The sequence below is a fragment of the Zonotrichia albicollis genome, chromosome 11, assembly GCF_047830755.1.
Source record: "Zonotrichia albicollis isolate bZonAlb1 chromosome 11, bZonAlb1.hap1, whole genome shotgun sequence".
Taxonomy (NCBI): domain Eukaryota; kingdom Metazoa; phylum Chordata; class Aves; order Passeriformes; family Passerellidae; genus Zonotrichia; species Zonotrichia albicollis.
This window is the reverse complement of record NC_133829.1, coordinates 2,254,295-2,267,357: the sequence shown is the minus strand read 5'-3', so window position 1 is coordinate 2,267,357 and position 13,063 is coordinate 2,254,295. Positions and strand designations below refer to the sequence as shown.

General features: G+C 40.7%; 1 protein-coding gene across 5 annotated transcripts in view; it reads right to left on the bottom strand.

Moving 5' to 3' along the window:
* The window catches only part of DENND4A (DENN domain containing 4A), a 51,190-nt gene that overhangs the window by 32,850 nt on the left and 5,277 nt on the right, over positions 1 to 13,063 (bottom strand). For 3 of the 5 annotated variants that reach the window (XM_014264578.3, XM_014264576.3, XM_014264579.3), the window contains exons 2-6: positions 9,381 to 9,466; positions 3,923 to 4,255; positions 3,104 to 3,353; positions 2,019 to 2,088; positions 297 to 466 (exon numbers count right to left, since the gene is read on the bottom strand). In XM_014264578.3, the coding sequence (XP_014120053.2) occupies positions 297 to 466; positions 2,019 to 2,088; positions 3,104 to 3,353; positions 3,923 to 4,230 (798 nt within the window). In that variant the 5' untranslated portion in view covers positions 4,231 to 4,255; positions 9,381 to 9,466. The remainder of the gene's footprint in view (positions 1 to 296; positions 467 to 2,018; positions 2,089 to 3,103; positions 3,354 to 3,922; positions 4,256 to 9,380; positions 9,467 to 13,063) is intronic. The other 2 variants (XM_074549149.1, XM_026791314.2) reach the window with 1 other exon arrangement.

Here is a 13,063-nt window from a genome sequence, read left to right as displayed (position 1 = left end):
AACAAGCATGTACATGCATGGCTGTTTCCATGCCTGCAATAAAAACAGCATTACTTGCATGCATATGCAGTGCAATTTTACAGCTCTTCAGTTTCACAGGCTGACAGGAAAGCAGAGGAGCTCAGGTTTATGATCAACTGAACTACTGCAAGTCACTCTTCAAAGCAGCCTTGGAATCAAGCCCAAGAGAATAGATTCAAGCTCCTCTATGAAAACATTCATAATCATCATCCTGAACAGATAAATGAGTTTTTTTCAATTAAATTAATAACTTTTTTTTCAAGGTTTCAAAATACCTTTTCTGCAGAAGCTCCAGTTAGTACAAATGTAGAAAAAACTGGGAGAGGGTATTTACTGTTAGATGGCCAACATTCAATCGTTGCACCCATAGGGAGACAAAAAAGAGGCACAGATTCTGGTAATGGGAATGATTCATAATCTTCTTCAGGATATCTGCATATTAAACCTATAAATAGAATGAGCAAAGAAGCAGTTACAGGAAAGCCAGCAGAAACAGGTTTGGAATAGCTCATTCCATAAAATCATTACCAGAAAATTCATAGATGAGCACACAAACTTCAGAAGATGAGTGAAGGTGTAAATAATTAGGCACAGGGAATAGCTGGAAGGGTCAGATGCCCCCATAACCTAAGGAAAATCACCTGACTAAAGCATTGCACTGAAATCCTACATTCCATTCTAGAAACTATTCATAACTGATTTATCTTTTCCTGTTTTCAGGCTGTGTGTATCTCACCTGTTATTATATAATAGCTCACATTCATCGTGAGAATGGGCAAAGACTGAAAATCTAGTTTAAAAAAGGTAATATGAATACTTGAGGAAAAAGACTGATGTTTTCAACTCTAACACCAATTAATTCTGGCTAACAAACATTCCCTAAAAAATGTATGTTTGCTATTAGATGGTTTTTTAGTACCAAAAGAATGAAGTCAATTCAGCTGATCCACCTCAGCTGAGGACTCAGCTCTTGTGCTGCCAGGCCACTGTGTTTAGCTTATTTAAACACAGCTTTAACATGAAGATCTGAAGCAGAGGCTTTTAGCACACAGGTCTCAGTTACAAGGGAGGCTGTGGCAACCCATCCTGTCTGACTGCCAGCCCAGGGGACTCCACACTGAGAATGGATACTGCATCAAAGGATTTAGGATTTCTCTGTTAGACAGCACAATCTCTATACACTCTAATAGAAATGGAATATTAATAAGCAATAAAAATTTGTAACCAAAAAGGGCAGTGAATCCCTTCAAGCCAAGAATCAAAATCTTGTGCAAGCTACCACTAGATGTGAGGCCTTTTAAAATTTTGATTTGTTTACAAATGTACTGCCCACCCTTTAGTAAGCCCTGAACTGCTGTTTACAGAGAGCAGCCTCTAGAAGGGATGTAAGTGGATTAAAGCTTCAGTGTGAATCATGCTCATGACTTGTGTGCCAAACAACATCAGGGTTTAAAAAAAACCCAACAACAAATGCAAAGCTAACACGTTTCACCAGTCATAGCAAATCTAATTCTGTCTTATAAATAAAACAATAAAATAAAGATGATACACGATCCAAAAATACTTAAAGAGCTCAGTGCCAATGATGCTCGAGGCAATGTGGAAGTCTGCAGGATTCTTCAAAATGTTTCTTAAATAAAGTGATCATGAAAAGGCATCAAATAATTTCTGTGGTATTTTCTTCTGCATATACACACATGTCCTTTAGAGACAGCTACCAGTAACACACACAGAGATGGGAGACACCCAGGTTTGTAGAAACCTATCAAAACACACACAAGCTTCCCAATTAAACACAAATTTTAAAACAGCATGGTCATGATACCCAGTTCTAAGGCCTCTTTTCTGACATGATTTTAAAAGAATTCTTTAGGGAAAGATTCCTTTTTGAATAATGGCTAGATAGTGTCAATTCTTTAGTACAAAATGTATTACATTACAAATGAGCCTGGACATTCTGAATTGAAGATAAAAAAGGCTACACAGTAGTTACATACCAGCTTTATATGATATGGTGTTGGTTTTTGCCACAGACTTTTTATAACATAAATAGACGGCTGAGCCCCACTGTAAAATAAAAGAAGTTACTGGATTAAGTGATGGAGTATAACAAATAACAGTATATACAGAGTATAACTGAATATAACTAATAACAATGTTGATAATTATAAATATTTAAATTCTCAACTTCTGGACATGAAAATAAAGAATAAGGAGAGCCATAAGGAAAGAATAAGAAAAGAGCAGCACCCATAGGGGGAACACAGAGCTTTTACAGAAGGGAGTAACAACTTCCAAAAGGCAGCACTCCCATAACCCAGTCAATATGGCAACTATCAGAACTGAGAAATCCCCTGGCTAATGCCTACAGGCATTTATTTAAAAGCAAGCACAAATCAATTCCCATGATCTTGATCTTTTTTACATGATCCCACTTGCAGAGCAGTCAGCATCCTTCTCAGCACACCAATTTCTGAGGACTCTGCAAGAGCCAGCACATGGGGCTGCAGATTTAACCAGGAAGCACCTAAATATTCAGTTCTGCAAATCAAAGTTGTATGAAACCTGTGTATTTTAGCAGGTCAGGCTTTGGAACCATATTAAAAATTTAAATGTGCTTACGGTCAACAGCTTCCAACATCACTCACTACAACTTTCTTTAAAAAAGAAGTTTGTGAAACTACTGAGGAGAAAAACATTTATAAAATAGCATTGGAGGTAAAGGGAGGAGTTGGAAAACAAAACAGAAGCTGATTGCTAGGTATGGAATTCCACAACAGTAAAAGCAGTGTCAGAAACAGCCACATCTGTAAAACCCCCAGTTACACACAGCCACACAACAGGTTCTAAAGGACCAATCCAAAGATGCTGGAGTCAGCATTAAAAAAACCCAAACATTTGCTCTAAGGCTTTCAGAAAGACTTTGTTCCAAGTAGAACAAAGGAATGCAATCCTCCAACTCTTCCAATATTTGATTTATCTTTGGAGATTTTTCACAGGTACTCCAAGAGCTGCCACAAGTACTCCACCAAGGTCACATCAGTGAGTACCAAGCGTTCAAAGCCCAGCTTTAGAATCCTACCATGCTGTTGTTCAGATTCTTGTCCACCTTGCAGAAGGTGTGTGGAGGAGTCTCTCCCTTGCTGGGGATGATGATGCAGATGTCTGTGACAGCCAGGGAGTTCTGGCTCATGCTCTCGGCAGCCCTGCGGAAGGTGATGTACACGCGCTGCGAGGAGGCGCCGCCGCTGATGTTGGCCGGCCGCCCGTACGGGGTGCTCTGAATGATTTCACAGCCCTGCTTCACCCTTTCTTTCCCATCATATAAAACCCTAGGTAAAAGGGGAAGAAAAAAAGTCACATATTAAAAACACTTTGAGTTTTAATCATAGCTCTTGTCTCATTGCTGAGCAAAACATTTTTGCTGACAAGTTCAGGTCACATTGTCTCCAACTGTATTCTAACAGAAAAGCTTCATTATGAAACTATACTGGTTTTCCTCATGTATAATTGCTTTTAAGCATTTTGTTTACTGCAAACTAGTGCTATTTTCACTTCTACTAAAGATTCATTGCCTGATCCTAAGAATGTCATATAACTTATCTCTTTCCAATCTGTGTTAAATAGGTTAAGCACCTCATCCCAATCCAAACATATACATTAAAAATTATAAATGGCTTTGAAAACTCCAGAATGGGAAGGATTAAATTTGTCATTAAAAGCCACTCAGCATGCATTTTCCCTTCCATACTGGGTTACAGTATTCTCAAGTCAACAAATACCTTCCTGTTTAGCGTTTTGCCTTGTATTTAACAAGTATGGCATTTCCGTAAGGCTGCCTTATCTGCTCCTTAGACAAATAAAAGTGAAAATCACCCGGTGGAGCAGGGAAAGCACTCACCCCAGGTCAGTGAGTGGAGGCTTATCCCTGCCTCGGCGATAGCAGAGGTACATCTGCGGTCCTACCAGGCTGCCATTGTTGAGATCTGCAGACAGGCCCGAGGGAGTGACCTCAATGCATGTGTAGCCCTGAGGAACCTCCTCCCCCAGGGATTTGTTGAGCACGGTCACGTCTGTGATGGGCTCCTTTGGCTTGGCCATTTTATGGCAGGCATCATTGAAGTGGATCTCCTCCTCCAGGGGCTTCGAGATATCCGTCAGTCCTGCGACCACAAAGTAATCAGCAACTCGGGCCCCTTTGTCTTCCATCTTCCATCACAAGGTGTTGCAGCTTCTAAGAAAGAAATACAGGTCAGAAATGGTAAAGTTATGGCTATTTTTAAAACCAGAAAATCAGAGCTTGCAAATAAAGAAAATGCTTTCTGCTCACGCATGGAACATTGAGAAATAGGCTAAAAATGTTTTTCCAAGACACCCATGTGCACTGGAATTTTGCTAGAGTAGCTTCAGGAAGTTTACTGCCATCAAGTTTCAGACTTTTAAAATCAGACAAGCTATTTAAGACTCTCTTTTGTTGAAATAATTTGTTTGGGTGCAAAATTTTATTGCAAGAGAAACTGTTACCACACAGGAGTTTCAAGAGCTTGCTGACATTCTAAAACTGAACAATCAGAATTTAAAACAATTTGAATGGTTGACAGAAGACTTCAGTTTTCATATAACTTTTATTCCCATTGCTTTATCTCCCTTTATTTCTTGCTCTAGGTAGCAAGTATTGAGACTTATCAAACTTCATGCCATGATGACTCTTGGATTTGACCAAGATTTTTGTTAAAACATAATAAATTCAGACATTTCTTACTGGTTATTTGGAAAATTATGTCCCAGTTTGATAATGTGCATTTAATCAAATTGTTCCAAGCTGGCCTCAGATTTGCAGCACCAGCCCCTGCTCAGGCAGGAGCAATGTCAGGCTGTGCCTGACCACCCTCATCCAGCAGCACAAGAGAGGCAATTCCCTCTTCCTGCTCTCGTTTTGTAGTTGGTTGTGTTTTGCTGGACTGGCTTGAGAAGCTTCTAATGTAGCAAGGAAACGAGTACAGGTTTTTTATTTTAGGCTTATTTACATTGTTCTAGAAAATGCCAAGAACCACCCCTAAATTATCTTTTATTTTCCTATATGGCTAATAAGCACTATGGGACACTTAAACATGATTACTGGCAAGCAATCAGCAATCTATAGGAAAGCAACAGTCTGATAATAACTTCAGCTTGTTTGAAGAGAGAAGGCAGTTACAAAACTGAGCTTAGTTTAACCTACATGCAGTTATTTCAAACACATCTGGAATATGTTACTCAGCATATATATGAAAGTAATAACTACAAATTCAAACTCCTCCCTGAGTGATATATTCAAGACACACAAACTCAACCTCTGCATATGCTGCCTATTATCTCTGTGTCCATCTGGCTCCAGCAAAGCCAGCCAGGCTGGGAACAAATGCATGCAGGGTGGGAGATGTTTAACAAAGCATCCTTAAGCTCTGGCACAAGACCAAGCACTGACATCTTTCAGCTCATATGACAGAAGTTCTAGGTATTTTGTGGCATTAACAGTGCTCTGTGAAACTACATTATAGCTATTGTAACACTGAGGTTTGTTCCTTTTCTTACCAGCACCATTCACAGAACTACTTTCACTGATTTCTAGAGTGATTCACTATGCCTTTTAGAATGAAATTATGTGTAATTTTTGATTACTAAACACTTTAGTAATCAAAAATTATACAAATGATGGCTGTTAAAATTGCAAGCAGGACCTATAACTCCAGTGTATTAACAGCACTACTCTAGTTTAATCACTACAAATGATTAAACTGCAGTTTAGCATTACAAATAAACAGAATTATGTGTATGTACATATATATAAAAACATATTGAAGAATCATACCTTTACACTATTTAAATCTCACCATTATTCCATATAAAGTTTATACCAAAAGTCCTAAATTCAAACATTCCTTTATTCCCAAAAGCACTTTCAAGAAAAACTGGGACAAGCTCTCCTCATTTAGAGATAGTTAAAATTAGAATCCCCTACATACAAACACCTGCTATCACATAAATTTGCTTCCTAAGGTTATAGCACGTAATACACAAGTCAGCAAGACTTTCATAATTTAATGGAGATTTTACAGAACTGAGGGGAAAAAAAGGCCTGGCTGATGATGAATGATCCCTTCATATTTACCCATCCCTGCAAGTGTCCACGGCCAGGGTGGACAGGGCCTGGAGCAGCCTGGGATAGGGGATGGTGCCCCGATAATCTTCAAGGTCCCTTCCAACCTAAACCATTCAGGATTCTACAATGGTTTTATGATTTTTGTTTTTAATACAAAGGCTTACAGCTAAAAATGGGATAAGAAAAGAAAAGTTTGAGTGTTATTTTAGTCTAAGGCTGACTTAGACTTTACTAGAACTACTGCAATAGACAAATTTTCAATATCGGGTACTGGCAGAGCAGATCTGTACAAACTCTATGCTACAGACCCTAGAAAGAAGGTATAAACTGTGAGCTAATTCAGTGACAAATAATCCTTCTGTGAAGAACATTTCACCTAAACTGATGGAGAATTTCTGTAGAAACTCCTACTATGAAGCCATTCCACAGTGATTTTACTTGTGTATCTTACTCGGTGATTGGTGGTTGTGTTTTGCTGGTGTGAATGTCAGGACAGCACCTGAGATAACCCTGGGATGGGGACAGGCATCAGTCCAAGGAGAGATTTCCTTCCTTCTCTCCCCTGGTTTTCAGCTGCTGTGTGGCTCTATCAGCCAGAAAACCCAGGAGCTCCCTCCTCTGCAAGGGTTTCCACACAGCCTGGCCATGGTGTTGTGTGGGAGGTCAGGAATGCTGCTCATGTTCCATCCAGGGAGAAACAGATTTTTCCCTACAACTTCCATATTGTAATCTTTTTACCCTCACTAATCCTCCTATAACATCTCACCACATTGCAAGTCATCTTTGAGGGCACAAAAACTCCCAAACCAAACAAACGTGAAAAACACAGCAGAAAAGGTCACACTGCACAAGAAGGCTGCTTGAGACTGTGGGATCTCAGCACCTCAGGACTGAGGTGTCACCGAGACACCCTTGGGGGGCTCGGGAGTCCTGGAATGTTCCAGAAGTGTCTGGTGGCTGGACTTTGATCCTACACAGGAGACGACACCTGTATGAGGACAGGAGGGTTTCACCGGGGTGAATGGTGAAGGGATTGGTTAATTAGAGGGTGAGACACAGGGTTTAGGATTTATGTACAGGGGGGTTTAGAGAAGTAAGATGGAGGAATTGGGGCGTGTCCTGTCCTTCTTCTTCTTCTTCTTCTCCTCCATTTTCTTTGGTGATGGTGGCACTTTGGGATTGGTCATTACTAAAAGTGCACCGGGCAATAAGGGTGAAAGGTATTGGGGAAAAATGATAAATATTGTACACGTAACTTTGGGTATAAAGATAGGTGACCGCCCGGAGGGCAGGGAGTGTGCTCATGGCTGGCTGCTGAGCAGAGCTCTGTCGGGCCGAGAGAAAATCTTTTAGATAAACAATTAATAAACACCGAGACCGAGAAAAGAACTGAGGCCTCTTCTGTTCCTTTGATACGCGGGCTGCTCCAAGGCCACCCTGGGCCTTTCCAGGCCCTCCAAACAGCCGAAAACCGGACAGAGACAGCTCGTTCCAGGTGAAATTCAACTTAGGAGTGCCACACTGAGAAGCTTCCATAGCTTCTCTACATTTCAGTAACCCGGGGACAAAAGGCTGCACACTGAAGGCAATGCCATGGGATCATAACCATAATCTCTTACAAAAGTTCCTGGAAATAAATGCAATATATGGTCTTTGAGCCGCCTCATGATAATGATCTTTAATGGATGTCATATAATTAATACGACTGTAAATTAAACACTATAAAGATCAGAAAGAATCAAAATACCCCTGCAAATAACAAAGTCATGTGTAAAAAAATTATTAAACACACACACTCTAGATCATGACTATATAGATGAGAGAGCTTTTTGTAACTTCTAAAAATGTAGGATCAGGAGAAACAATCAGATAATCTCTCAGATCCACAAACTATTAGCTTGATTGCTTTGCTGAAAGACAAAGGGTAAACACATCTTCACTGTTTATTCAATGTAATTTTCTAACATCCTATTTTTTCATAAACATTCAGGAAATACTAATTGAGGATTTTTGCTGCTTGTCACCACTGTTGTAATTCATTCAGTGTCCAAGCTTTTGGAACAGATCACATTCCTCATTCAAATACTATAAGAGGAAAGCACAGATCAGCTTTTTCCCATCACATGACCAGAACTGATGTGGATGAGCCATATATTCCATCTGTGCAGCAGGAACAGGCACGATGCCTCACCAAGTGCAGTTTACTACACAAGCACTACAACATTTGCAGGGGAAAATGTACTGATCTAATCCCTACAACCTGCTCCTCCCCACAGAATTCTGCAGAGATAACTGAGAACTGCCTGCAGACCACAAGAATTGCTCCAGTTTCTTTCCAGGAGCCAAATTCCCCAGGCAGCATTAAGGACCCTCTGACTCCATTAAAAGTTTCTGCCAGGCCACCTCTGGCAGACAAATACAACAACTGCTTTGTAATCTTTTCATCTGCCTTGCTGTCATTCTCATTCCTTCCTGCATTTTCCTTTGAGAATATTAAATTGCTTATTAATTTGAGTTCCTTATTAGATCCCTTTGCTGTCTAAACCAGGTGATATTTCACTTTGTAATCCTGACTCCAAAGAGGTTCCACCATGTGTAAACAAGCAATGAATGTCTCCTAGAGTGCACTGGAAACCAGTGCAGGGCAATCTTCTTTAAAACAGTTCAACGCTGGTGATTTATTTTTTTTAAATATTTATTATACAATAACACTCCAAGAACTTACTTCCTTTGAAGGAACATGAAAAGCAGATGAACAGAGACACAAATCAGAGGCTAATTATTAAATATTGCCAGTGAAGTTCTAACAGCCCCCAGCATCTCATCTCACCAGTGCATTGCTGCATTAGGCTGCTGGAGTACCCAGCCCAGAGAGAGGTGTCAGCTGGGCAGGCAGGAGCAAAGTGAAGTTACTGCATCAGTCAGTCCTGCTCGGGCTACTCAGAACCACTTCTCAGACATAACACACACAAATCACATGGGAGTTCAGCGTCTCGAGACATGGGAGTAACAGCAGTTACACAACCAAAAATCTTCACCCCAGCTCTGTACTGCCAAAATTGCCTGGCAAAATTGTCAGACAAACCTTTTTCCCCCCTCAATATTTTCTTCACAGCAAGGAAACGATGCTGGGTACAAAGCAGCAGCCCTCTAATTTCACAGGAATTCCCAAGGCAGAACACAAGCCTTTTGCCCACTCTACCAATGTGTTCCCTACCTTTTCATCAGGGCATTGCTTCTACACTTTTCCTCTCTTGCTGTCAGCCAGGCTTTAACACAGACTTCTTGTTAAAGTTTCATTCCCTATAGAAACAGTAAAAATAAGAATCAAACAATGAACACATTTGTTGAAACTTACTTTCTGCACACTTCACTGCACCAGTCACATGAAATGAACACTGTGGGTTGCTGTAGGACTCCTGGCTAAGATAAGGTTACATATCACTTCACTAAAAAAGTAAATTAAACCAGACTTTAAAGCCAAGAAACAAAATATCAAGTTTTATGCTGGGTTGATATTTTAAGAATGCAAACAACACTTAATGCTTTAAATCAAAATTAATCAAAGAAGAGATGAGCCAGCCACTTCAAATTACTTCACCTCTTCCATTATTTTCTGACAATCAATACCTTCTGTGTCCATTCCTAGGTGTTAGCCAGCTATCAAAGGGCTCTCTCAGCCCAAGAACCTTTCAAAATCCACTTCAAACCATTTTTCTTTGCAAGATTCGGATATTTAGGCAGATCCTTCTTACTCCACAATCAGCATCTGCCAGCGAGTCACCTTACCCCAATTCCCCTAGCAGTGGGTGATAGAGTCTTCTTGCCCTTTACTGCCACAATTCAGAATTTTTCTTCAGATGTGGTGAACACCAGCATGGCCATTTTTAAACATTGGTATCACCACAGACAGCTCGAACTTGTGTTTTACACTGAGGAACCTGCAAGCCCAGTGCTACCCTGGAGCATTTTGAAGCAGGACTGAGGACAGCACCTCACCAGAGGCACTGAGGGCTCCCAGAACAAGCCATGAGCATCAGCAAGGCTGTAGTCAAAAGTGAACTTTCTTTAAAGGAAGCTTCTATTCCCCCAAGACTTGTAGAACACTCTCAGAAGAGAATGGTGAGAAGACTGCAGCAAACAAAGTGTAAAACATAAGAGAGGCTGGGAACAAACACATCTCAGGTGGGTTGATGCAAACCATGAAAGATTTGCTTCCATTCCGGAAGTGGAAAAATCTGGGGAATTAGATTTGTATTTGTATCAGAATTGTGTTTTTGGGATCACAAAGTGCAAGGTTCTGTCTGTAACCCCAATCCACAAGGGCACTGCTCTGAGATCTCCCAGGAGCAATCAGCACAGGGAGCTCACTGCTCTGACAGCCAGGGTGAATCCAGCCCCAGTGAGCCCAAACCCACAGCACCATGGACCTGCCCCACTCACAGCCAGCTGCTTCCCAGGATCTCACTTGGAACATTTCCACTCGAGACAACAAAGAGAGAATGCAGGAGCAGCACAACATAATTTTCTCCAACTACACAATCATTAATATCAAGCTTCCAGGAGTGCCAGAAATGAGAAGTTTTGGGATCACCTGCAGACCTCAAGCACAGCTGAAAAAAGTCCAAGAAGCAGGCAGCACTAACACATGATTAATTTCCCCATGGACACTTCAAAAAAATTCTTCTCTAGTCAGCTCTCTGGAAAACCAGTGAGGAGACTTAAATGAAAGCAAAAAATATAGATTTAGGCATCACAAGGAACACAGCCAGAACTGCTGCCAGTGTACTTGCAGGTCTATTTTGTATTACTTGCAGAACTTATTTACAACCAGTTTCCTGTCCTCTGCATATCAAGTAAAGGATCTACTTCTTCAAGAAACAAGAATGCAAAGGACTTACATCATTACCCAAATACAAACAGAACTTCTCACAGCATTTTCATTTTTAGTAGGACAATGTCTGTACTTCTTCTTCCCATTTCCTACTACGGTTACACAAAAAAACAGCAACAGAGAAAACAGGGCTAAAGTGATAAATGGCATTACTTTTTAGACCCTACTGCACACATCTGCACTCAGAGATGTTAGACAATACAATAATTCTCAGGAAGCCACCAATCTCCACTTTTGACACTGCATCAATTTTTATTAGAAAAGAAGAAAATCCACAATAACCCAAGAGAAAACCTAAGATTTTTCTGCCCTGCATCACTGGACTGGAAATGCTACCAAGTGTTTTACAGGCCCATTCACAATCATCTGCACCAAGTCGTGGTTTACATCCCTGATCCAAGAGCTGAGGAGATAATCAAGAGAGCTCAGAAAACTTGGCAACAAAGGATCTCCAAGAGGTGCCGGGAAACAGCAAAGTGCTGGATAAAAGCACAGGGACAAAACAAAAAACCGTGAATTTGGGAGAAGAAAACAGGAATGGAGCCAAGAGCTGAGGGACAAGCAGACTTGCTCAGCAGTGCTGAGGAAGAAAGAAAGATTAGGCCTAAATTCAGAGGCTAATCTAGATTGAGGAGGATGAGAACTGCAAAGAGAGCAGGAACTGGACACCCACAGCACCAAAGCTCCCAGGAGGGAGCACAGGGAGAAGGCAGCAAGGAACAGACTTCATTCACCCTGAGGTGAGATCTGGCATGGCCCACATCTCCTACACATTTCTCCCTCACTCACCAAACACTGTTTTTCAGTGCTGTTTGTAATCTCAATCAAATCAAAGCATTTACTAAGAGGGTCTAACAATCATTCCAGTTGTGCCACAGAAAAATCCTGTGAAATTCAATCCTGCCTACAAAAATTCAGGAAAGGGATGTTCCAGTATCCCACAAGATTCATGACAGAGACAAATCTCAGTAGGGCCAGTTTGACAACTGCCACTTTTCTTTCTAGATTACAGTATTTATGGCCAAAAGACATCACCAAAGAATGGAAAGGATTTCTGAAATACAACTGTGTTTGTAGGGAGGGATGCAGAAAACAAATTGTAGAAAATCAAGGGGAGGACAGCCAAAATAAGCACTATAAAAATGTAAATATTACTTCATCCAAAGCACAGTTCAGCAGAGCAGCTTGTTCATGTTTTTGTATAACTATTTACTATACAACAACTTTATAAAAGAAGTTCCCCAAACAAAATGTTTTATTTTTCTTGACACAGCAGATAAAGGGAAATGAAAATAGAAAGTCTTCCAATATTGAGCTTCAAACCCAAAACCTGACACTGAAAATGTCAAAGCCCATCAACCAAGAGTGACAGAAGTGACCTGCTTTCACCCTGCCACATTTGGACACACATGCCCACCTCAGTTTTGTTTTGAAACCGTTCTCTATCCAAATTAAATTTTGTATTCACGATGTGATAGAAGAAAAGACAGGTGGGGATTGTTTCTAACACTTTTTGCAACACTTAAAAACAACTTACAGACTTAATTTTTTTTTTCCTTTGGCCAGCAAAAATGTTCTGTAACATGAGAAAATGGGAGCCAACCACACTGCAAATTCTAGGCAGGGCCAGCCATGGACAGAGTGCAAGTGCTGCCTGCAGATCATCTGGAGCCCCCTGGAAAGGTTTAATGGAGGGATAACACTCACTAAAACCTCTCCCACCAGCAAATCCCTACATCCACTTACCAAAATGTTCAGCATCTATTCCACAGAAAAATAAGTGTGGAAATACCACTACCAGCTCAGCTGCAGATACATCAATCAATTACCACCTATTGCTGGGACAGCTTCCCAGCCAGCTAAGCAATAAAAAACAACATTAGAGTCTCCTCCAGAAAATCACCATAAATTAGCTGAGGAGCAATGACACGCCAAGGTAACTACTGCTGATCCTGATCTTGAAGTTAGGAATTTTGAGAATAATTCCTCAGGCCCACAGGTTTCTT